Source organism: Fukomys damarensis, unplaced genomic scaffold, assembly GCF_012274545.1.
Source record: "Fukomys damarensis isolate Sample0158 unplaced genomic scaffold, DMR_v1.0_HiC HiC_scaffold_6, whole genome shotgun sequence".
Lineage (NCBI taxonomy): Eukaryota > Metazoa > Chordata > Mammalia > Rodentia > Bathyergidae > Fukomys > Fukomys damarensis.
Genome location: NW_022900918.1, coordinates 34,446,414 through 34,468,754, shown reverse-complemented (window position 1 = coordinate 34,468,754; position 22,341 = coordinate 34,446,414). Strand labels below are relative to the sequence as shown.

The window sequence follows — 22,341 nt, the reverse complement described above, 5'->3', positions numbered from 1 at the left end:
ACACAGTAACTTAGAAAAGCATCAGTATAGATTCCCTACTTAGATGCTAACAGGAAGGCATTACCAGTTAGTCAACGCCATGGCTGTGTTGCTTCCGTGAAGTAGGGTATATGTGCATGTCACTTGCACTCAGAAGTGTACCATAGGGTCAGAGAAGTGGGGGCAGATACTGTATCTTCTTTAACTTTGCACAGCATATTGTTAAAGGAGGATGCTCATTGTAATGTTTCAGGTAATTTTTATTTTCGCACTGATTTTGTTCTTTAATTTTAAATTACTTAACTGCTTACACATATTTTTAAAGAAAAATACCTTTGTGACTAAGAGCATTCCCATTCTGTTTTCATACTTCAAAAATAGCCTTAAAACAAAATTTTGATAATAAAAATTGGATTTTCTGGGCATACTGTTTTCTCTGTTGTCAGAACTATATCATTCTCTTTGATCACTTTATTGAGGTTTTACTGATGTGTAAAACCCAATTCATATTTAATGTATGTATCTCCCAGAAACTAAGTGCCTTGGCTCTCAGAATTAAATTGAGAGAGTAAGTTATCTCATTTATTCTCCTACTTCCTAAAAATGATGATCCTGTTGAAATACATGCTTGTAGTTTCTGCAAAGTAGAGATTGAGGTGTGTTCTTGGTCTAGTGGTTGGAGTGCGTATTGACATCTATCTTGTTTGACAAATGTAGAGGGAAATTCTCAGTGTTTCCACTCAGTATGATGGCAGCTGTGGAGTTTCAGTGTGAGGACATTGCTTTTTATTCCTGTATTGCTAGGGTTTTCAGCAGTGAAGGTGTGCCAGCCTTTGCCCAGTGCGTTTTCTGCAAATACTGAGATAATAATGTCCCTCCTTTTTCGCTCTGTTAGTGTGCTGAGTTACATGACATATTAAACTGGTCTTGTGTCTCTGATATCTAGATACTGTTTAATATGTTGCAATATTTGATTTGCTAATTTTTTTTTACAAATTATTGCATCTTTGTTTATGAGCATCATTTGGTAACTTTCTTAAAGTCTGCATCACCCTTGAAATCAGAGTGAAGATGTGTCTCCTCTTTCATTTATTAATAGCATAAAAAGATTAATATACTTTCTTCCTTAAATGTTTTATAGAATTCACTTGTGAAAAATCTGTCGGCCTAACATTATTTTTGTTAGTAATTTTTGTTTGATTTTTTTTTCCTCCGTGGTGGTTTTTGCAAGAAGATGTTGAATTACAAATTAAATGCATTTACCACAAAGGGATACTAAGATTTTATCTTTCTTGTTTTGTCAGGTTTGATAAATTTTGTTTTCAAAGAACTTATCTATTCTTATTGGTGGTCAACATCAGCAAAATGTTTATATAAATACTCTCTCATTAACCTTTCAATATCTGTAGGATCAGTGGGAATAAACCATTGTTCATTCCTGATGTTAATAAATTGTGTTGTTTCTGTCCCTGTTTGATGTCTTTGTCTCATTCTGTTCCTACAGACATGAATATATTTTGATTTATTTAACTTTCCCTACTTTTATTGTTTTCCATGTTGATTCCTTTCCTTATCATCATTATTTCCTTCTTTCTGGTTTTTCTTTTTCTTATTTCTTAAAAACACTTCACTGTCTTTAACAATTTCTCTTTTTTAAAATGCAAGAATTTACAGACAGTATTTTTCCTTCTAAATACTGCATTGGTTCCTTTTCCAAATTTTATTTATTTGTATTTTCATTATTGTTTAATCAGATGTTTTCTAATTTTACTTGTCCAGGATTTTTTTTTTTTTTTTTTTTTTTTTTTTTTTTACCAGGGATTGAACTCAGGACCTTGCTCTTGTGAGGCAGGTGTAGTGCCAACTGAGCTCATTCCCCTGCCCCTAATTTTACTGGTATTGTATTCTTTGACCTATAGGTTACTTAGAAGTATATTTTTAGAAGGATGAGTTTTTCTAAACATGTTATTTTTTTGTGTGTACATGTGCGTAATTTTACTCTGTTGTGCTCAGAAAATTCCCTTAAAATTTTAACCTCTAAAATTGATTAAAATCATTTTAAGCACCAGTATGGTGTAAACTGATGAACATTTCTGCTGTGAGAATTTGGAAAGAATGTCACCTGCAGTTTTTAGTATCATTTTATTGGTACGACCTTAGTCAAACTAGCCAGTGATGTTTATCTAGTTATTTTGCTCTTCTTTTGTTGTAATAGTTGCTGCTGTTCTGTTAACTGGCTGTTCCATCAATTAATGAAAAAACACAATTACATTTTCAAAAACTTTTAATTTCTCTTTTAACTCTGTCACTTTGTGCTTTATGTAACCTGCAACTCTAGCGGTGTATAAACGTAAAAGTGTCACTGTGTCTTTCTCATATGCTGAACTCTTAATCACTCTAAATTTGAAATGTTTTCTGAATTTGCTTTTGTAGAGTCAGGTTTTGTACTAGAATGGGAATGTGACCTTCAAAAATTCCCTGTTATACCAACTAAAGTTCATGTTTCTAAAACAATTTATTTTTATTTAATCAGCTTTTATCCTATTAACCAACTGATGTTTTCTCACAATTATTTGAAATTAAGTATTTAGTCCACTCCTACACAGGCAATAAAAGGAAGGGCATGAAAAGTACTTGCTTAATTTTAAAGCATGAGCCACTAATTCTGAGCTCAGCCTGATGGGGTTGGAATTAAATCCAGTGATAAGAACTAAAAGGAAGAAGAAACCCAGCAGTGAGAGTCTGGCACAGTCAGTCAGAGGCTCTCATCAGTATTCCACTGTTAAGACCTTAGAGATTTAGGGTTTTTGGTTTTTTTAATAAGGGCACTGCATTGACCAGCAGCCACCAAATTAATCCTTCTGCCGTAGAGCATCCCTATATGCTATTGACGGGATCATAAAAGGGCACAGTTAAGGTGACAGCTGGGGCTGGGGATTTGGCTCGTTGGTTCCGCCCTCTGCATCACAAGTACAAAGTCCTGAGTTCTATCCCCGGTACAAAAAAAGAAAAAGAAAAAAGACTGATAAGATGACAGCTGGACAATTTTTAAAAAGATCAAGAGTTTGGTGCCAAGCATCTCATTCATTCATTCCTTGTTTGTGGATCTGTTCCTGCGGTCTGTGTTGTGCTTGATGGACCTATTTGACCATCTTTCAGTATTACCGTGGAACTCTTTGTAGTCTCACTTCATGCCTGGAGTCATTTCTAGCTCCCAGCCTGCCACAGGTCGAGGAGTCTGTCTTCTGGCTCATGTGGGTGTGGAAGCTCTTGGATCCTTATTCATACCCCTGTTCCCATCACCATTTTGCAAACCGATGGCCCTGGGATTCCTCCTCTTTTTGACATTTTAGAACCTATTTTCCTTTCTTCTGAGCCTTCAGTTTGAAATGTGATCTTTTATCTAACAGAGTTGGTTGTTTGTAATAGAAAGAGTTGAAATCACTGTAGTCCATCTTGACAGAATCAGGACTCTGGCACTCATGACTATATATTTTTTTTCATTCTTTTATTAGTGTAGGGGTGCACAACATAATGATTACATTCATCTTGGAGAATTTATGCATATACATAACACACTGTAGTAAATTTTACTTGCTTTCTCTTCCTTACCCTCCTGTCTCCCACCATCCCCAGATCCCTTCCCATCACCCCAAAGTCTACCTCCGTATTATTCTAAGGTTTCTGAGGAAACAGAGGAAGGATGGGGGGACAGAATAGTGCTATATTTACTGCCTTAACTCTAGTGCCTGGTATCCTAGTGCAGAATTAGTGCCTAATCATTATTTACTGATGCCATAGTTGCTATTAGATATTGATAACATTGTGACAAATTGATAAAGAAAAGAGCAAATAACTGAGAAAGAAAAACAAGTCACTAAATGCAGATAAGGAGAAATGGCTGAAAATGAAAAAGCAACATCCAAGGCAGAGAAAAGCAGTAAATTAATACAGATACAGAGTAGGAAAATTGAAGGAAGTAGTGAGCGACAGGCGAGGGAAGAGATTAATGCAGGAAGAAAATCTGTAGGTAGTTTCCAGTGTGCGTAGGCTGTCGAATACCTCTAGATTGTTCTGAGTGAGTATGAAAATGGAAAAAGAGTCCGTATGGAGGGGAGACGGGGCAGTGAGGAGCAGAGAAAACCTCCGCTGGCTGTGAGAGCATTCAGGGCAGGAGCGGGCCGCAGGGAGTTCTGTTAGAGGCAGCCTGGAAGGGAGAGCTGGAGAGCTTGTTGGTGCCTGAGAGGTCGGGCATCGCACGGAAGAACTAAACTTAGGCGAGCACACTTGGGTTCCATTTAGCACTGACACGCGCTGACTGTTGCTGCCCTTGGCCCTTGGGAAGAGGCAGGTGGGCGTCGTCTTGCCCAGGGCCCCTCTTCACTTCACTGAGCATCTGTGGTCTGTGAGAAGAACTAAATGTCACTGTGAAAAGCACTAAAAGCCCTCTTGTATTTGGAATATCAGTGCCCTCTCACTACATCGTCAAGATGAATTTCCTGAACATGGATAGCAGTTCCTGTTCCCCTGCACAGCAGTGATGGCAGGGCGGGTGCCTATGCGTTTATCTCTTTCTCATATTTACCAAATCTGCCCAACAGCATGAGCTACGTGCATATATTTTGTCTCCTGTGTATGTGACTCAGAGGTGAAAATACCCAACTAGCCACTCAGTAGTAATGTTGCTCAAAATGGCAGCTTTTATAGATTTAGGGATTCATCTCAAAAACAGTCATTTATACCCCTTTAATTTGATAATTTCAGTATGATAGAGTTTTAAAATCCCATGCACAAATAGAAAAACTGTCAACACTCTTTTTAACATTAGTTCTAGCCTGGACATTAATTTGATTTTATTTTTAGAGATTCAAACGATACTTACACTAACAACACAGAAAATGCCAATTTTAAAATAATTTTTAAGCACTTCTTGTTTCCTTCTGTAGCTGCTAAACTATGACATGAAACAAAAAAAGAACAAATCCTGTCATTTGCAACAGCAGGAATGAGACTGGAAGACATTGCGTTAAGTGAAACACACACAGAGATAGATAGTGCAAGACCTCATTTATATGTGAAATCTTTAAAAAGTGGATTCGTGGAGGTAGAGAGGAAAATGGTCTTCACAAAAGGCTGAGGTCAGCTGAGAGTCTAGGAGTAGGCAACAGGAAGTCAGTGGTCAAAGGGAAGTGTTCAGCAGGATGGGAAGTCTAAGCTTTGAGATTTGTTGTACAGCAGGGTGACTACAGTCTCTAATAATGTGTTGTATGTTTCAGAATAACTAAGTAAATTTCTTTTTTTTTTTGGTACTGGGGATCGAACTCGGGTCCTTCCGTTTGCAAGGCAGGCAGCGGAACCACTGAGCTAAATCCCTGGCCCAATAAATTTCAAATACATGACCACAAAAGCCATTGTGTAATTAAGGTGATGGCTATGTTAATTAGTTTTCTTTAATCGTTCTTCACTGTATGCATATATCAGAGCATCACATCGTGCCCCGTGAATATATCACGGTGTTGTATTGATTATAAGAAATATTAATTCAGAAATAATATCTCTGAAATAAAAAGATCTGAATCAGGTATTTAATCATGATATAATGGTTGTATTTCTAGAAATCAGTGTTGCCAGGTACTAGCAGGTCCTAATTTCTCATAGTGATTGTTCTTTAACACTTGTTACTATTTCTGCCTATTTGATTTGCATGCACTGTACCCCTTGGACCAGCACCTTGTATATCTCAGATTTTACCTTCCATCTCTGGAATGGATTCTGTTTAATCTCAGAGGCAAATAGGATGAAGAGCGACGCAACTCAGTGCACCCAGTTTTGCTTTTAACTAGACTATAATTCTTTTAAAGTGTCTAGAAAGAAGTTTCAGTTGTATCTTGGGTAGTGTTACAGGTAAATTTAAATTCTTCAGTGATAGTGAACGACAACCAAAGGCCATTATGGGAAGAGTAGTGAGATTTGACAGGCAAAGCAGTTCATTTCCTAGAGAAAGTTGAAAAGAGCAACGGCCTGTAGCAGGAACAGGTGCTGTGAAATCCACAATGCGATGGCAGAAATCCCCCTGGTGCCAAGAGAGGGACATGTCAAGATGAGCTGGCAGGTGAAATAGAAAAGATGAAGACTTCCCTGCTACCTTAGTATCCTTACTGAGGAAATAGAGAAGTTCTTTTATGGCTTCATATCAAATAATGAAATCTTCTTCCCAAGGAAGAGTTGATTAGAAAAACTGTAAAGTGAGTAAATAGAAATGTTAAATATATAAAAGTATGTGCTAGAAAGAACACTGTTCCCCCAGCAGTTCAGGTGCTCATGTGTGATGGTCGGACCATTAGCATTAAGGGGTGAAATGCTTGTGTGTCGTAGATGGTCAGGACACTTCTGGCTTCTCATTATCATTTCATTGTTAATATCACTCATTACTAATGGCTTCTTCTCTCTTAAGGAGTCTCCACATACACCATAGAGTCCATCGCCACCCTTCCCAGAATTAGCTTTCAGGACTCGGTGGTATTTCATACACTGAGTTGTATTAAAGACGGCACAAAGTTGAATTCGGTGGAGGCAATTAGCTATTGCTGATCCAAATAAAATTTAAGTAACCTAAAGAATAAACTTAAATTTGTCTCTAAGTATTTTTACAAAATGATGAATTTTTTAAATGGATAAGTCAAAAGCTTAAAAGTAGAAATAGGGAAGCTAAGAATATTAAGTTTCAATTTCTCAGGACTTTATCAACACATAATTTCATATAATATGTAACATCAGAAGCGCCTTAAATTCATGCAGAGGTCTATGGTATCTCCTGATTTATTTAAACTTCTTTTGAAAGGAGGAACAAGCAAGTCACTGCTATATTTAGCTTATAGGACTTAGGCAAAGATGTCTGCCAGCCGGAGATCCAAGAATATGTTTGGTAATTGCACGTGAGGAAAATTTTTATTTAAAGTATTCAGGTAAGAAATGAAGCATAGATAGCATTCTAATTTAACTGATAGCATTTATTGAGAACCTCCTATATGTAGGTTTTTGCTTTATAACTAATTTTTGGAACAATCGGAAAGGAACTTTCCCCCATTAGACAGGTGAAGATACAGCGCCAGCGAAGTTCAGTAATGTATTCATTCAGCTGTCAATTGAGAGCGAGGTTTAAACTTAAGTCTAGCCTCTAAGTCCCTGATTATTCTACCATTTAAGCCATTGCTATAATTTAATTCCACGTTCATAATCTGGTACATAAACAAATCTGCATCCATATGTATAAACGCTTTATAATATATAAAGTATACTTCCTTCAAATAGAGAAATTAAAGTCAATATTACATGTGGTCTTTACTTTGTACAGGCACTGTATGCTAGGAAATTCAGTCTCATCTGAATCTATAAAAATGGTATGATTATATTTTATTACTCCATATATCTCTTTAAAAAATGTTCTGCATGTGAATTTCCAAGATATAAGGCAGCTGAGCCACCAACAAAAATCAGTCTTTCATATAATGACAAGTTTTTAAGAAAATATTTCAAAATAAATTCAACCTCCCTATGAAAATGAATACCAGCATGATTTCACTTGCATAGCAAAAAAAAAAAATTATAAGAGCCTTTGATATAAAAAAGTAACTCCACAATTTGAAGAAGGGCTCTAAAAATTGAGCAATTTCTTGTGATAAATTCCAAGATAACATTTCTTTTGATCATATTTCCTTCTCAAAAAGAAGATAATGTAATATATAGGTTGTAAGACTTGAATTAATAATTACTGGTAAATAACCTTTTTTAATTCCCATGTTATTCTCTTATTAACACTTAGAACAACCTAACAAGTCATGTTCCATTTTTACATTCTGTTTTACAGCCAAGGAAATTGAAGATCATAGGGTAAATATAAAGGCCAAGGTAAAAAAAAAAGCCATGTAAGCCATAAAAAGCGGGGCTTAAACCCTGTTCTCCTTGACTTTGATTTCTCTGCTTTCATTTGTAACATGTTCAGTGCATAAGTTAATCTGCAATACGCGTGTGTCTGGAATCTGAACAAAATGTGTAGTTTCCTTTTGGTTAGGGAGCATGTTCTTAGGAGACAAATTTGAAATGAGGTGGATCCGTAAATAGTTACAGTAAGACTGCATTTTATGTACTACAAACATGTGCTAATAAAGAAAATGGTCTGGAAAAAAAAAGACTGCATTTTCAAGTGCTGTGCAGAAATTTCCATCAAATGGAAATGTGCAAGGGGCTCCCACCAATTCAGCCCCTCACAAATAGTGTTGACCACAGTTGTGATAGCTCGGCCTTACCACTAGTCAATTTTGAAAATTAATTTCTAGCCGAGATCACTCTGATGGAAAAAATCACTCCTGTCCCCGGGCAAACTTTGTGAAAATACTGCTTTCTAAGCTGCATGTATTTGTATTGATAGGCAAAGTGAGGTTCTTAGAAGTGGGTAGTACAGATCAATGATTGTAAACCTTGATTTTGCCTTAAAACTTTTAAAGATATGTCATAGAGTAGAAAGCAAAATTGCATGCCATTTTAAAGACTAGATCTTGAGTCTTCATGAAACGGCCTGCTTCTAGCTAGCCCAGGGTCAACTTGAGTTTCCTCTTCCCATAGGCTGTTCACCTACACTTATCTGAGAAGCAAACACACAAAAAACCAGAGCCTCTTGTCATTTTCACACACAAAAAAGCAGATTTGGCCACATGTCCTGGTAACTGCAGGGCAAACTCTTGTGTGTCTTTATTCCTAGCAAGTGAATTGGACATTTGTCCTCCGCGGCTGAGGGCAGCTGGGACAAGGGACTTTAATCCTTTTCAATCTTTCCTTGCCTTTCACTTTCCATTTCCTCAATGTTGTGGAGCTCTTGACATTTTTTGGCCCTTCTAAAACGACAGAGCCTGGGCTGGGGATTTAGCTTAATGGTTCTGCCACCTGCCTTGCAAGTGCAAGGACCCGAGTTTGATCCCTGGTACCAAAAAAACAAAACAAAATAAAACAAACAACAAAAAACAAAATAAAAAGACAGAGCCTATGTAGTGGGAAGAATTACTGCTCTCCAAGCATACACCTTAGCCAAACCACACCAAATAAACAGAACCAAATTTTGAGCTCCTAATAAGAAAGAGATGCTGAGCTGGGGGTTTAGCTCAGTGGTTCTGATGCCTGCCTTAAGGACCCTGGTACCAAAAAAAAAAAAAGAAAAGGGGGGATGCTTTTGGTTCATCATTGCTATTTTATAGTGCACTCTCAGAGATGGGGTGTAGGATCCTCACCAGAAGGGTGTGCTCCTCGCCACACACTGGCTAACTGACCAACTCCAGTCGTATATGCCAGGCTCCTAAATCTAGTGGCTTCTTTTCATCAAGCCAGCTGGTCCTCTGCAGATCACTGCCCACCCTGGATCTTCCCTCCTCTAAGTGAAGGCAGAAGACCTACTGCTCTAAAGGTCAGTAAGCTGACTTACAACCTTAAAATCGGCTTGCCTTGCCTTTGGAGCTGGTCAGCACGCTGTGTCATGTCCTGACACATTGCTGCTCTGATTCTGTTGTGAACTTGTTCCTGTGCCTCTAATCACCTGCTCCTGACTCCATGGCAGCCTTCCAGTTTCCATCACACACATTGTCCCTTATCCAGCAAAGTAGTGAATGATATACATGGGGTAAATGAAATATTCCATGATACCTAAATTTTTAAAAATTAGCTATAGTGTGACACATTGCTAGTAATCTGCCTGCAGGCAGTGCCCCTTCCTTCAAACACACTTATCCCACCGTCCGTGCCACTTTCTGAAGCAGTTCTGGAAGTCTTCTTTCCATTGTCATTAAGAGGTGAATGCTGCTCTCAGGTTCCAGCCCAGGAAAGGCTGCGTGTAAACACAATATGCTGCGTCCTCACCCACCATATTCACAGGGTCTGGTACCATGTGCAGTGCTGGCTCTTTCCAAACTCAAAATGACCATGAAAGGTAAAAAATTTGAATTAGGAGGGGAGGAAAGGGTGAAGGGAGGGCAGGGACAAGGGGAAAAAATGAGAACCAAGACCTGTCATGTGAAGGTACAAGATCCCAGTGATGAATGTAACTGTACTGTAGACCTAGAATGTACCAAGAAACTCAATGAGGAAAAAAATTTTTTAAATTAACTCAGAGCACTAAGGCAGCCACAACAATACAAGACAGTCATGAAAGAGGACTTCCGGAGCTGCTTCAGAAAGTGGCGATAACAGTGGGCTAAATGTGTTTGAAGCAACAGGAAATATTTTGAGGGGGGATTCAGGGCAACGTATCTTTTATTGTAATTTTTTAAATTTAAATGTTCACTGTATCTTTCACACCTCGTAGTTAAAAGAGTAAACGAGGAAAATACACAATTCACAAACTATTCATATATAACAAGATAAGATACTACTTAATAGACATCTTGAAAATAAAATTATATGTTGCTGTTTAAATTGCAGAGTCAAAATATTTGAAAAAAAACTATTTAATTTTTACCATTATATGTGGAGTGCCCACAAGTTCTCTGTAGCCTTCTCCTGTGCGCCATTTAGGAATTGATGAAGGAGCGGGACCTCCATGTTAAAGGCTCACATCAGCAGTAAAAAAGTGTGTCAAATTAACTTGTTTTTTCCAAAGGAGTGATGCGTTGTACTACTTTCTGCCTCAGACTGTTTCTCACTCTGACTGAAAGTCTAGGCAGAGCCACTGAAAGTCTTCAAAAGTCAGTACATGATTTATCTCTGTAAATAATATTCGGAATTCTCCGCATGGGATTAGTTTCCCAAAGAGTCCAGCCTTAAAATGAGCTGGGCCAATTCACAGGATGTCTTAATTAATCCTGACAAGAGGAGACTACATGGAGATGAAAACTAAGCCAGATAATTCTCTGAAGGGAGCCCAAAGAGCAGGTAGTGACCCAAGCAGGTTCGCTGTAGGTTCACACAGCCACCCAGACGACCCCTAAATTCAGAGGTCAGCAAGCTAAGCACCACCATATAAGGTGTCGGGGCCCACATCCTCTGGGTTCTTGGGTATAGAAGTGTGTGTGTGTGTGTGTGTGAATGTATGCACTTGTGTGATTCTCTTTCATGGTGACTTAATTAGACTTTTTACAATTATGTTCTGTTATTTTTTTCCTAGAACCCACAATTCAAGTAGGAAACAACCTTACTGATGCAATAGATAACAAAAATTCTTAAGTTATATAGTGTTCTCTGTTGCATATGAATTTGCTGCGCTGTGTATTTCTTTCTTTGCATTATTAATTTCTCATGAATTGCAAACTTCCTAAATACACTGGAGCTTGGGGGAAGTTTCTAAATGCATGTGATATGCATGCATAATCCTACTAAATAAAGATAATATAACCATGGCATTGACTAATTGATAAAGCCTCCTATTTAATATTTAACCAGGGAATCTATATTGATGCTTTTGCAAGTTACTGTGTTCATTTATATTTTCTGAGAATCTTGCATATGCTTCCTAGCGTAAAGCCACATGGAAAAAAAGCTCTATTCTTGTAAAGCTTAGCCTCTAGGGGTACCTGTTATAATAAATGACAGTTCAAGAAGTCAACACCATTCTTTGTGGGGTGAGGTACCTCAAAGAACTAAGTTTAGAGGTTCCATTTGACCCAGCCATCCCTCTGCTGGGTATCTTCCCAAAATAATCAAAAGAATCATATCACAGTGATATATGCACACCTATGTTTAAAGCAGCACAGTTTGTAATAGCTAAAACTTGGAAACGGCCCATTTGCCCATCAGCTGGAGAAGGGATAAAGAAGTGGTTTTTCTATAAAATGGAATACTACTCAGCCATAAAGAATGAGAAATTAGTCATTCATAGGAAAATGGATACATATTGAGGATATGCTCCTAAGTGAAATAAGTAAGTCACACATGTACAAATATCAAATAGTTTCTCTGGTGTAAAAAAAAACTATAATGGTACGTAAGATCCTAATGAGATAATTGACAATGTGAAATAGGAAGAAAAGGGCTAAAGTTGTAGGGGAAGTGGGAAAGGTAGAGGAAAGGGAAAAAGAAAAAAAAAACATGAGAAAATGAAAAAAAATGGAAATAAAGTGTTTGTAAATAAGGAAGGAAGGAGGGAGTGAAGGGAAGGCAGGGATAAGGGGAAAAAGTGAGCACCAAGACCTGTTATGTAAAGGTACAAGATCCCAATGATAAATGTAACTGTACCGTATACCTAAAATGTATCGATAAGCTCAATGAGAAAAGAAAAAGAAGTCAACACCATTAGCTGCTATGGTTTACGTTATGCTTGTGTCTAGATGTCCCCCAAACCCTCTTGAGGTCATAGGTGGGGCTTTTTCAGAGGTAGCTGGATCTAGTGTGTGTGATGCTGGGGATAAGTGTGTGTGATTACCAAATCAGTACACTGATTGGTTTGGTGCCGCCCTAATCCCATTAGCCTGGATACAATATAAGGGACAGAGAGAAGCCTGTCTTTTCCCTTGTTACTTTTGCTGTCTTTGCCTGCAATGAACTGTTTCTCTTCTATGGTTCCCTTTGTCATGTGCCACTCTTCCTTGGAGCCAGCCAACTATGGACTGAAACCTCTCTGGACTGTAAGCCAAATAAACCTTTTCCTCCCTTAACTTGTGGGTGTCAGGTACTTTGTCTCAGCAATAAGAAAATGGAGAAAGTTTACATCTAAAAATCCCTCCAAAGTCTCGTGTGCTTGGAGGCAGAGGTTTGAGAAGGAGATCAGATCATGGGTTGCTGGTGCTATGGACCTGGGACCCAGTTGAAGGAGATGGTCACTAGAGGAGTGATCTGAAAGGTGTGTTCTTGTCCAGCTCTCCCACCCTCTGCTTCCTGGCTACAATGAATCGAGAAGCTTTCTTCTGCCATGCTCTTCTGCCGTGCTGTCTCTCTTGAAGCCAGTTGTGCACGGAATAAGTCCTCTGAAACCATGAGGCAAAATAAGCCTTCAGGTTTCAGGTGTTGGGTATTTTGTCCCGGTGACAGGCAAGTGACCAGGATGCCTGCTTATGTCCAGTTCTTCGAGAGGCAAAAGTAATGAGAATATAAACTAAATTGCTATCTATAGATTCTTATCACAGTTACATTTTGTGAAACCCCAGTAAGTAAATTTAGGAACGGGCTTCTTTGTCAAACAGTGGTTTTTAAAACTTTTCAGTGTTTCTCACAATGAGGGGACAGGTTATGGCTATCAGTCCATGGTATATCAGTCTTACTGTGCCAGCATGGAGAGAGCACATATTCTTGTCTTATTCTCCATTCTGTAAAGCTCTGAACTTGTTTAAAGATTGTTTGGTGTGGTGGCAGCTGTTTACTCACCACCCACGAGAAGACACTGAACAGCTACAAGCTATCACTGGATGGGTGATTGGCTTCTCTCTCTGCCTCCCCGTTTTCTGTCTCCACTCTCCCTCTTCATCCTCCTCCTTCTGTTCCTCTATTCTCCCCCTCTCCCTTTCCTCCTTTCCTTTCTCCTCCCTCTTCCTCTCTCCCTCCCCGTCCCGTTCCCATCCCTCTTTCCTTCCTTTTCCTCCCTCCCTGCAGACATAGGCTCGCACGTTCCCACTTCCCAGAATGGTCCTTTCACAGTATTTCTCCAAGTGGTACTGCTGCTGGACGGTTTCCCCAGTACCCGCTGCCAGTCTCTTTGGCCATGTGTGGTATTACTACATTGTGCTTCAAAAACTCTTGTGCATACCTTACTCTTAAAGCAGCACCATGCTGTCCTGTGGCCATTCTTTTTTTCGTCCTGAGGCCCATAGGTGGGAAATATCTTCTTGGACATCCACATACCGATTATGGTGTGTGAAAAATTATTCAATTGAATGAATGAGCAGATAGTCAAATGAAATGCTGTCCCAACTAAGAATAAGAGCAAGAACAACTTCCTAACAACAGCGGAATAATGCCAAATTATGTTCATGATTTCAAAAGACCAACACTAACTGCAACACAGGAAGCAGAGACAGTAGTTTGATTCAACAGAGAAAGATAAGATTGGGAGTAACAAAGAGAAGTCTAGCAAGAAGTCTTGACCTATTGCTTTCAGCATTGGTGAGTGTGCAGACAAGAAACTGTACACCCTGCCTCTACCTCACAGGACATATGTGGGAGTAAGAGGAGCATGGTTTCACTTTATTTCCCTTTTCTTTTGCACGGAAGTGTGATGAGGTTATCTGGAAATTGTTTGTTACATAGCTGGGAATCTTCTCATCTTACAAACGAGGAGACAAGTTCAAATGGTTAAAATAACCAACTTGTGCATTGTGAGTCGGTTAATCACTGAAAGAAGATGACTGTTCTTGTTTTCTACTCTGCAGCTTAATAATGCTCTGTGCCGTTAAGATTAATGCTTAATTTAAAACCATAGAACTCTGAAGTCCCAAAGTATTATTGGGGGCTGTTATTATAAGCAATTTTAGTAACAAGCTCAAAACACATTTTCTTAGATCTCAGGTTCCTACATAACGTTATTTGTAAATAGGATGTTTTGTTAAGAATTAAAAAAAAAAAAACCATATGCCAGGAGGATAATTAAAGCCTTTTGAAAAACAATTAACTGCTCAGAGGGATTCCAGGGCTTATTTTGAAGTGTGGAAACTGCTAAAGCCAGAAATTTAAAATATTGAAAGTCCATGCCAATGTGGAGGATCACACTAGAAAAATGCATGCAAACAACAGGATCCCCTTTTTGAAGAGTTTCTTTCTATAGTTACTTTAGGAATAAATAAATCAACCATAGAGTTAAGTAATGGTGGAAAGACACATTCATTCATTTGTGTAGAAAATACTTACGAAGAATCCATTATGTATTAGTCAGAGATCTCCAGAGAAATACAGTTATTTGTTGGCTCAAGTGATGTGTCTATATAAAGAGATTTCTTCCAAGGACATAGCTCATACAGTTGTGGGGCTGGCAAGACCAACAACTTCAAGGCAGGCTGGATACTGTGGCAGGAGGTGACATTTTCAGCCTGAGTTCAGTGGCAGTCAAGAAGTAAAATGGAGTCCTCAGTCAGCAAAGGAGGACCTCAGTCTTTTTACTTGAGGCCTTCGGCTAAGCAGTTGGGCCTATTCATGTTATGAAAGGTAATGTGCTTTACTCAAAGTCTCCTGGTTTACCTGCTAATCACTTCTAAAAACTGCCTTAACAGTAACATCTAGTCTGGGATTTGACCAAACAGCTAGGTACTTAACTAGTCTGATGAAGTTGACACACAAATGTAACCACCACAGGGGGTATGACACAAACTGGAATTGGAGTTTAAATTAAGGAACAGCTGAGTTGGAAGACATCTAAGGACTACACAAATGTGAAGCACACTTGTTCTTCTACGTGTCAGGAATGAAAAGTGAAGGCCTTTTGAGAAGTTTCAGCAGGGAGATCTAGCCCAGTCTGAAGGACTTGGAATGGCTCTAATGAGGAAATGACATTCAGGCTATGACCTGAAAGCTGAAAAGTGTGGTAAAGCAAAGGAGGAGGAGGAGAGATAGAAGGAAAGTTAGGAGTTGCATGGGGAAATTACACAAAAAGTTGTTAGAAGGGTGAGAAGAGATAGATCCTTTAGCAGCTTCTTAATCCTGTGATAGATTTGCCACTGTTAATGTAGGACAGTGATTCTGAAGAGACTTTCTGTATTCTCCATGCCAAACGCATGGGAAGAGCTAAGAGCAGGATGCCGGGCAGCCAGCATGGAAACCAAATATTGGGACCAGTAGAGCAGGAGAGGTGAGAACTCACCTAGCTCAGAATGATTCCAAGTGTGATGGTTAATCTTGATTGCCATTTTGATTGGCTTGAGGGACACCCAGAAGATTAGTAAAGTATATTTCTAGGTAGGTCTGAGTGAGACGCACGGGAACGACCTCGGGAACACTACTCCCTGGCCTTTTACTCTCTGACTGTACTCCTTCTCCGTGCTTCCTGGCTACCATGAAGTGAGCAGCTTTTCGCTTCCCCACCCTTCTGCCATCGTGTTTCTGCCTGGGAGCCAAGTGATCGTGGGCCGTACCCTTTACAGCTGTGAGCCGAAATAAATCTTTTCTGCTTTAAGTCAGCAGTGGAAAGCTGATCGATACAGAGGTCTTTCGGAGGATACGGTGACTAGTTCTGAGGCGTGAGGGAAAAGTAGTGGTTGAGAATGATTCCAAGATCAAGTTCACTCTGTTGTTTGGGCAGTGATCCTATTAGTTTTGACCACACATGCTGAGAAAGGGGCTGAATTCAGTAGGGTAGACGGAGCTAGGAGGACATGCTGTGTAGACAGATGGAGAGATTTAACAGGCAGCTGGATGGGTAGCTCTGACACTCTAAAAAGTCATCCAACGTGTGAGAGAGAGTGGATAAGATTACATAGGGAAAGATACTATGCAAAGATATCAAGAGAAGAAGGCCGAGTACAAAGCGCAGAGCAACTAGAGGGTAAAAGCCAGTTGCAGAAGGAAGATGGCTGAAGACCCAGCACCTCCACAGCTAGCAGAGCTGCCTCCCTCACTGCTTGGCTTCCATTACCGCATCTGTCTTTTTCTTCATAGCCACAAGATGTTTTCCACTTTTGAGAACTCATGTGATTAAGTTGGGCCCCATCCATAACCCAGGATAGTATCTCTTAATCGTGTCTATAACTTTATTTCTTTTTTTCCAAGTAGGGTAATATCATCTTCCCTTGGTATTTGTGGGACCTCACTTCCATGACTCCCAAAAGATACCAAAATGTGCAGATACTGCATTCCCTTCTGTGAAATGGCATCCTGTTTTCGTATGACCTGTATATATCCATCCTCCTGTATACTTCAGAGCATCTCCAGATCACTTACAATGTCTAAAACAATGCAAATGCTCTGTCACACTTGTATTGCTTGGGGCATTCACACAAGGAATAATGTTGGTACATGTTCAGTGCAAATGCAATTTAAATTTTTTTCTGAGGTTGGTTAAATCTTATGTGGACCTCATGCAAATGGAAGGGTAGCTGAGTCTCCATAGGTACTGGAGAAGGATATGTGGACAGCATTAGGGGACCATTTTTAAAGACAAAAGCAACTATTTAGAACACTGCCAAGAGGTCACAGAAGACAAAATCTGAAAATTTTCTGATGTAACGTGATAATAAACCAAAGCAGTTGAGGTATTTTTGAGATCATGGAAATGGGGTAAGAAAAAATAAAATTGGGAAGAATGCAACTAGATACTTTTTTCTTTTTTTAGAAAGCTGTTAGAAATGCAAGCCTTAAAACTCCCTCAAACATGAATGGACATTTAATGTAACTGGGAGAATCACTGTCTGTATCCAACAGTTGCCTAGTGGAGCAACAATTCAGTTGCCATAGTTCAGAGAGCATTTTTTTTTTTATTCAGACTATTTAAGAAAAAAATGAACAAGAAAATTAGCATTAACAAATAAAATTCTGGAAGATTCTTGTTGACTGAGAAAAATTAAGATAAATAACAAATGTATATTCTGAGAATTGACATTCATTTCATTTTTTAAATAGTAATTACCATGTGGATTTAGATGCATGCCTTCCAGAACAATTAATCATCTAATGTGTCTCTAATAAGAATTCTGATGGTTTGATGTTGGCAAAAATAATGTGTTTCCAATCTTCTTTCTATAAAGCCAAACGACTTCAAAATATCTGAAGTGAGAGATGTGCTTAAAATGACAATCGTTGCTGTTATGAAAGATAAAGGAATTGGAATCAAAAAGGAAAAACTTCAATACTTATAAATGAATGAAAACAGTCATAATACTCAAAATTATTGACTATTTAACCTGTTCCCCATGGTATTCTGAATATACTTCAGCTCATTTGATCATATAAGAACTGCTACAGAGTAGGTACAGTTACTCTCCGGTTTTAGAAGGGAGCCCACTGAGCAAGAGACACCAGAGCCAGGTTTTCAGTCTGGGCTGTCTACGCATCTTGAATTGTCTCTAGCAGTAGCTACTGACAGTGAGACCAGGACCTGTTTTAAGTCTACAGACACGACTCATTACATTCTACCCTGACCTGAGGAGGTAGGCATTTTCACACCACCCCACTGTACATGTGAAGAAACTGAGGTAAGGGTGAGTTAAATCACATACAGTACGTGATGGAGCCAGAATTTGCATCCACGGTGCACTGGCTCCAGAAGCCAATTTGTTCTTTTTTCTCTCCACATAGCTACAAGGTGATTTTTAAAAATTTAAATACTTTTTATTTATTTTAAATGTTTTTTATTAGTACCTGTTTTTTGAAACGACCTATAGGCAAAGTGTTTTCTCAAACTTGCTCTTTTGAGGTATTTGAAATTTTTAGAAGCATCAGTTTTGATAGTCCAGTCCACTTGTTTTATCTGAACTTCATCTTGCCTTTCTAGAGTGTTTTTAAAGAACTGAGTAGTCTGTAAACCATAAACTGTCTTTCAGCTCCTCAGTTCTGTACACAAAATTGTTTTCGGTAACACGTGTCGAAATTATGTTTGTGAAGGGGAGGGTAGTGCAGTTTGCACTCGGGCCTTCTCACTAAGCTAATTCCCAGCCCCTTGTTTGTTTGTCTGTTTACCTGCTTGTTTCTTTGTTTGTTTGAGACAGGGTCTGGCTAGGTTGCTAATTTGTCTAGGCTGGGTTAAAATTTTTAGTCTTCCTACTTCAGCCTCCCAGAGTGCTGGGATTGATAATTCTTTACTGTGGTATTTTTACTTGCTGGGATTTATGCTACATTTAAAATGGTAATGATTACCAGGGATTTAGCTCAGTGGCATCATTGCCTGCCTCCCAAGTGCAAGATTCTGAGTTCGATTCCCAGTACAAACAAAAAAAACAGTGAATATAAAATGGTAATGATTAACAATAACACATAATAAACATTTATTTGAGTCCTTGCAACATGTTAGACTTTATCCTAAACACATTAATTTCTTTATTTTATTTAATACTCACACAAGCTCTGCTTTTAAATATGATTATTCTCCCTATTTTACAGGTAAGGAATCTGAGCATAGAGATACTTGGAACCTTACTAATGCCATACAACTAGTAAATGCAAAGCTGGACAAAAGCCAGAAAGTTTCACTCTGAAACTCTGAAACTCAGTTACCATATTGTTCTAATGTCATAGGAGCCAAATTTTTTTTTCCTGGTACCAGGGTTTGAACTCAGGACCTTGCACTTGCCAGGTGGGCACAGCACCACTGAGTTACATCCCCAGCCCTCCAAATCTTAAATACAGCATCCAGTAAGATTTAAGAGAGATGGAAATAAGTGATGTGCCTGCTTATCACATTTTTCTCACCCATCAAAATAATTTCCAAAATTAGATTTTTCCTTTGAGTTTTTCCTATGGGGTCTAAAGAGTCCAATTAAAATGTGACCAGAAGAAACAATAATTTAACCACTTAATTTAGAGAAAAATGTAAACTACTTAGCAGGTTTTCAGCCAAGAGGAAAAAAACCCTGAAGGAATAAGCTTAGGATATCTGAATCACAGTTGAAGGCTCTAGACCTATGCTTATGACTGGGCAGTGGGTATGGAATCATCAGGTTATGTGTGTGTATGTGTGTGTATCTGTGTGTAAACCCATTTATACGTGTGTGTCAGATTACAGGCTTCACAATTAAGTATCAGACTATAGAGAATATGTTAAATAAGGGAAAGGAAGGAGCTAATTGAATATATAAAGTCATTTAAAAAAAACACAAAATGGCATCTAACAGTTGACTGCCATTTGGCCATAAGGTGTAGGGACTGAGGAAATCCCCAGAAATATTGATAAAGTAGGAAATGACTATTAAAAAATCATTGATTTGTTAGGCTTGTGAAATCATTCAGTCTAAATTTTGACTTTTGCCCAACCCTTTGAATGATTTCAGATAGCTGTGGTAGGGCCCATTTTAAGGCCATCTCAGAATGAGAGTCTGCGATAAGATTCTCCATTCCAATGATTTCCTCAATCCACTATTCAAAAAAGCCATTACATATCTAAATCCTTCTACATCAACTACATTTCCAGCCTGTCCTTAAGAAATATTAAAAAGGTTAGGTCTCTATGCACCTAAAAGACCTTAATATTCCTAGAGTTGTCACCACATCACCTCTTCATTTCTTTCTTTCCAAGGTGATGTGTTCAATCTCTCTTTATTTGTCTGGTTCTCTATCGGCAATGCACCTCTGCCAACACAGCAGAAGACCAAACCACCTGTAAGACTCACAGTGCTTGTACCATACAAAAATGACCGTAATCCCTTAACATTGATTAGAGGGGAGAAATAAAATTTGTTCCTACAGCAGGGGAATAACCAGTTTGTGAATAACCAGGAATTGCCAGACAAGTTACTTGCAAATCTACAGGCAAACTTTTCTCTTCATTTATCTGGAACTTAGTCTTTAATGACAAAAATAGTAATGGTAATATTCTTCCAAGGAGCTGTTATGGGAATGAATCAAGTACCATTTATTTGAGAATGTTTAACATGTCATATGAAGTTGCTGGTATGAATGCCATCAACGAATCACTGAGCTTAAGTCTGTTTTCGTATATAGCAGTTTTTAATGAGTGATTATATTATTCCTTTTAATCAACATTTACAGTTACCCAGTTTCTAACATCTTTGTGTGTTGTTCACAGGAATGTAACCTGGAATAGTTTAGCTATTCCAGACACACACTGTTCACCAGAGCTGGAAGAAGGCTACCAGTGTCCCCCAGGATTTAAATGCATGGATCTTGAAGATCTGGGACTTAGCAGGCAAGAGCTGGGCTACAGTGGCTTTAATGAGATAGGTCTGTCTTACTGGTAAAACGCCTTTTCAATTTCTGTTTTATTATGTTAATGTAATAGAGAGAATAATTGTACAGTTGATATTTCAGGTTATGACTGACTGCAGTATAAAAGAAACATAAATGCACATTTAAATTCTATGCCTATATTAAATATATTCTACTCTACAGTCTGCAGCACACAGACCGTGGTAGTGTACAGATTCAACACTGGCTGAATACAGTTCAAGATCTCTCATATTAAGCTATTTGATTCTTAATTATGACATTAAAAATTATTTGTTGAATAATGTTAAGAATTTTTGTTGGCTAAGAGATAAGTAAGATGTGGTTTCTTTTCACATGTATGTCCTAGAAGTCCAGGTAAGTCTTAGAAATTGTAATATTAGACTTCTAGGAGGCTAGGGAGCTGGAAAGTGCTCTGGAAAAGAAACACAGCACAAATATGCATGAGCGATGTGATGGCTACATGGGAGGTGCTTGTACATGATGTGTCATATGTGTGCATTTCTTTTTGGCTTGTGTATGAAGCTCTGAAATGTGCCAGTAGAGGTATAGTGAAAGAAGTTAGTGCCTGCCATATAATCAGTGTCACCGCAATTATTATCATGGCATTCAAAGTGCCTGTATTTTTGGATAAAGCCAAAAATGAGATTCTAGCCAAATATTCTTTGAGAATTTTTAGTGAAACAATTTTAAAGAAGTAATATATCCTTGAAAGTCCAAGCCTGGGTGCATTTAAGAAAGTTCTAGACACTTTTACTTAAAGCCTGAGAGTTGTACTTTGCTCTATGTAACAGGATGGTGGTTGTGCGTTTTTGGTAGCCAATTTTACTTTTTGACTTTTGATGTAGTTTCACATCTCAGTGTTTCACATACAGTGGGAGATTCCATAGCCAGGTGTGGGTATTATCAATTCTGGTTTCTACTGGTGCGGATGCAGTCATAAGATCTTCCCCACATCAGAAAAAATGGCTGCTGAACAGAGTCCCACCTGGGCTGTCAATCTGTATGGGACCCAGGGTGGAGCAATGAACTCTGGGTTAGGTGCTGGGATTTCAGAAAGGATATGTTGGAATGTCAGAAATGTTGCATCAATGAAGGAATAATCTCCTGATTTATAAGCTAAAACAAAAGCTACAGATCCCAGACAGAATGTAGTACTGAACTAGGGCTAAAAAGCACAAAAATGACAGTAGTTTGAAGTCAATTTTGCAAGTACCGGCTCTGTATTTATTCTTATAGTTTAATATGCCCTCACCCTGCATTGCCAGCAGCTTAGATGGCATTCATCCATCTCTTTTGAACGATGACAGGGTTTCCTACAGACAGAGGTCTAGAAGCCACCTGATGTGAAGGATTTCAAATTGCTGTACTCTCTTATCTACCTCTGTAATCAATATTAAGTTCTTCCCTCTGGCACAGAGGCCCCTCTGGATTATATCAGTGATTTTCAGGCCAGCGCAGGAAACCACAGCTGGGGTATGGGAAACTGGATATAGAGGCGGGCAGGCTGCATGAACAAGCTTCAGCATTCTCAGCAGCTGTAGCCCATTCTTTTAGGGGGTAACTGGGTGT

At 38.7% G+C, this 22,341-nt stretch overlaps 1 protein-coding gene across 3 annotated transcripts in view; it reads left to right on the top strand.

Moving 5' to 3' along the window:
• Nucleotides 1–22,341, top strand: part of Nalcn (sodium leak channel, non-selective) — a 320,341-nt gene that overhangs the window by 39,698 nt on the left and 258,302 nt on the right. For all 3 annotated transcript variants that reach the window (XM_019204611.2, XM_010604620.3, XM_010604618.3), the window contains one exon: nt 20,612–20,766. In XM_019204611.2, coding sequence (XP_019060156.1) covers nt 20,612–20,766 — 155 coding nt within the window. The remainder of the gene's footprint in view (nt 1–20,611; nt 20,767–22,341) is intronic.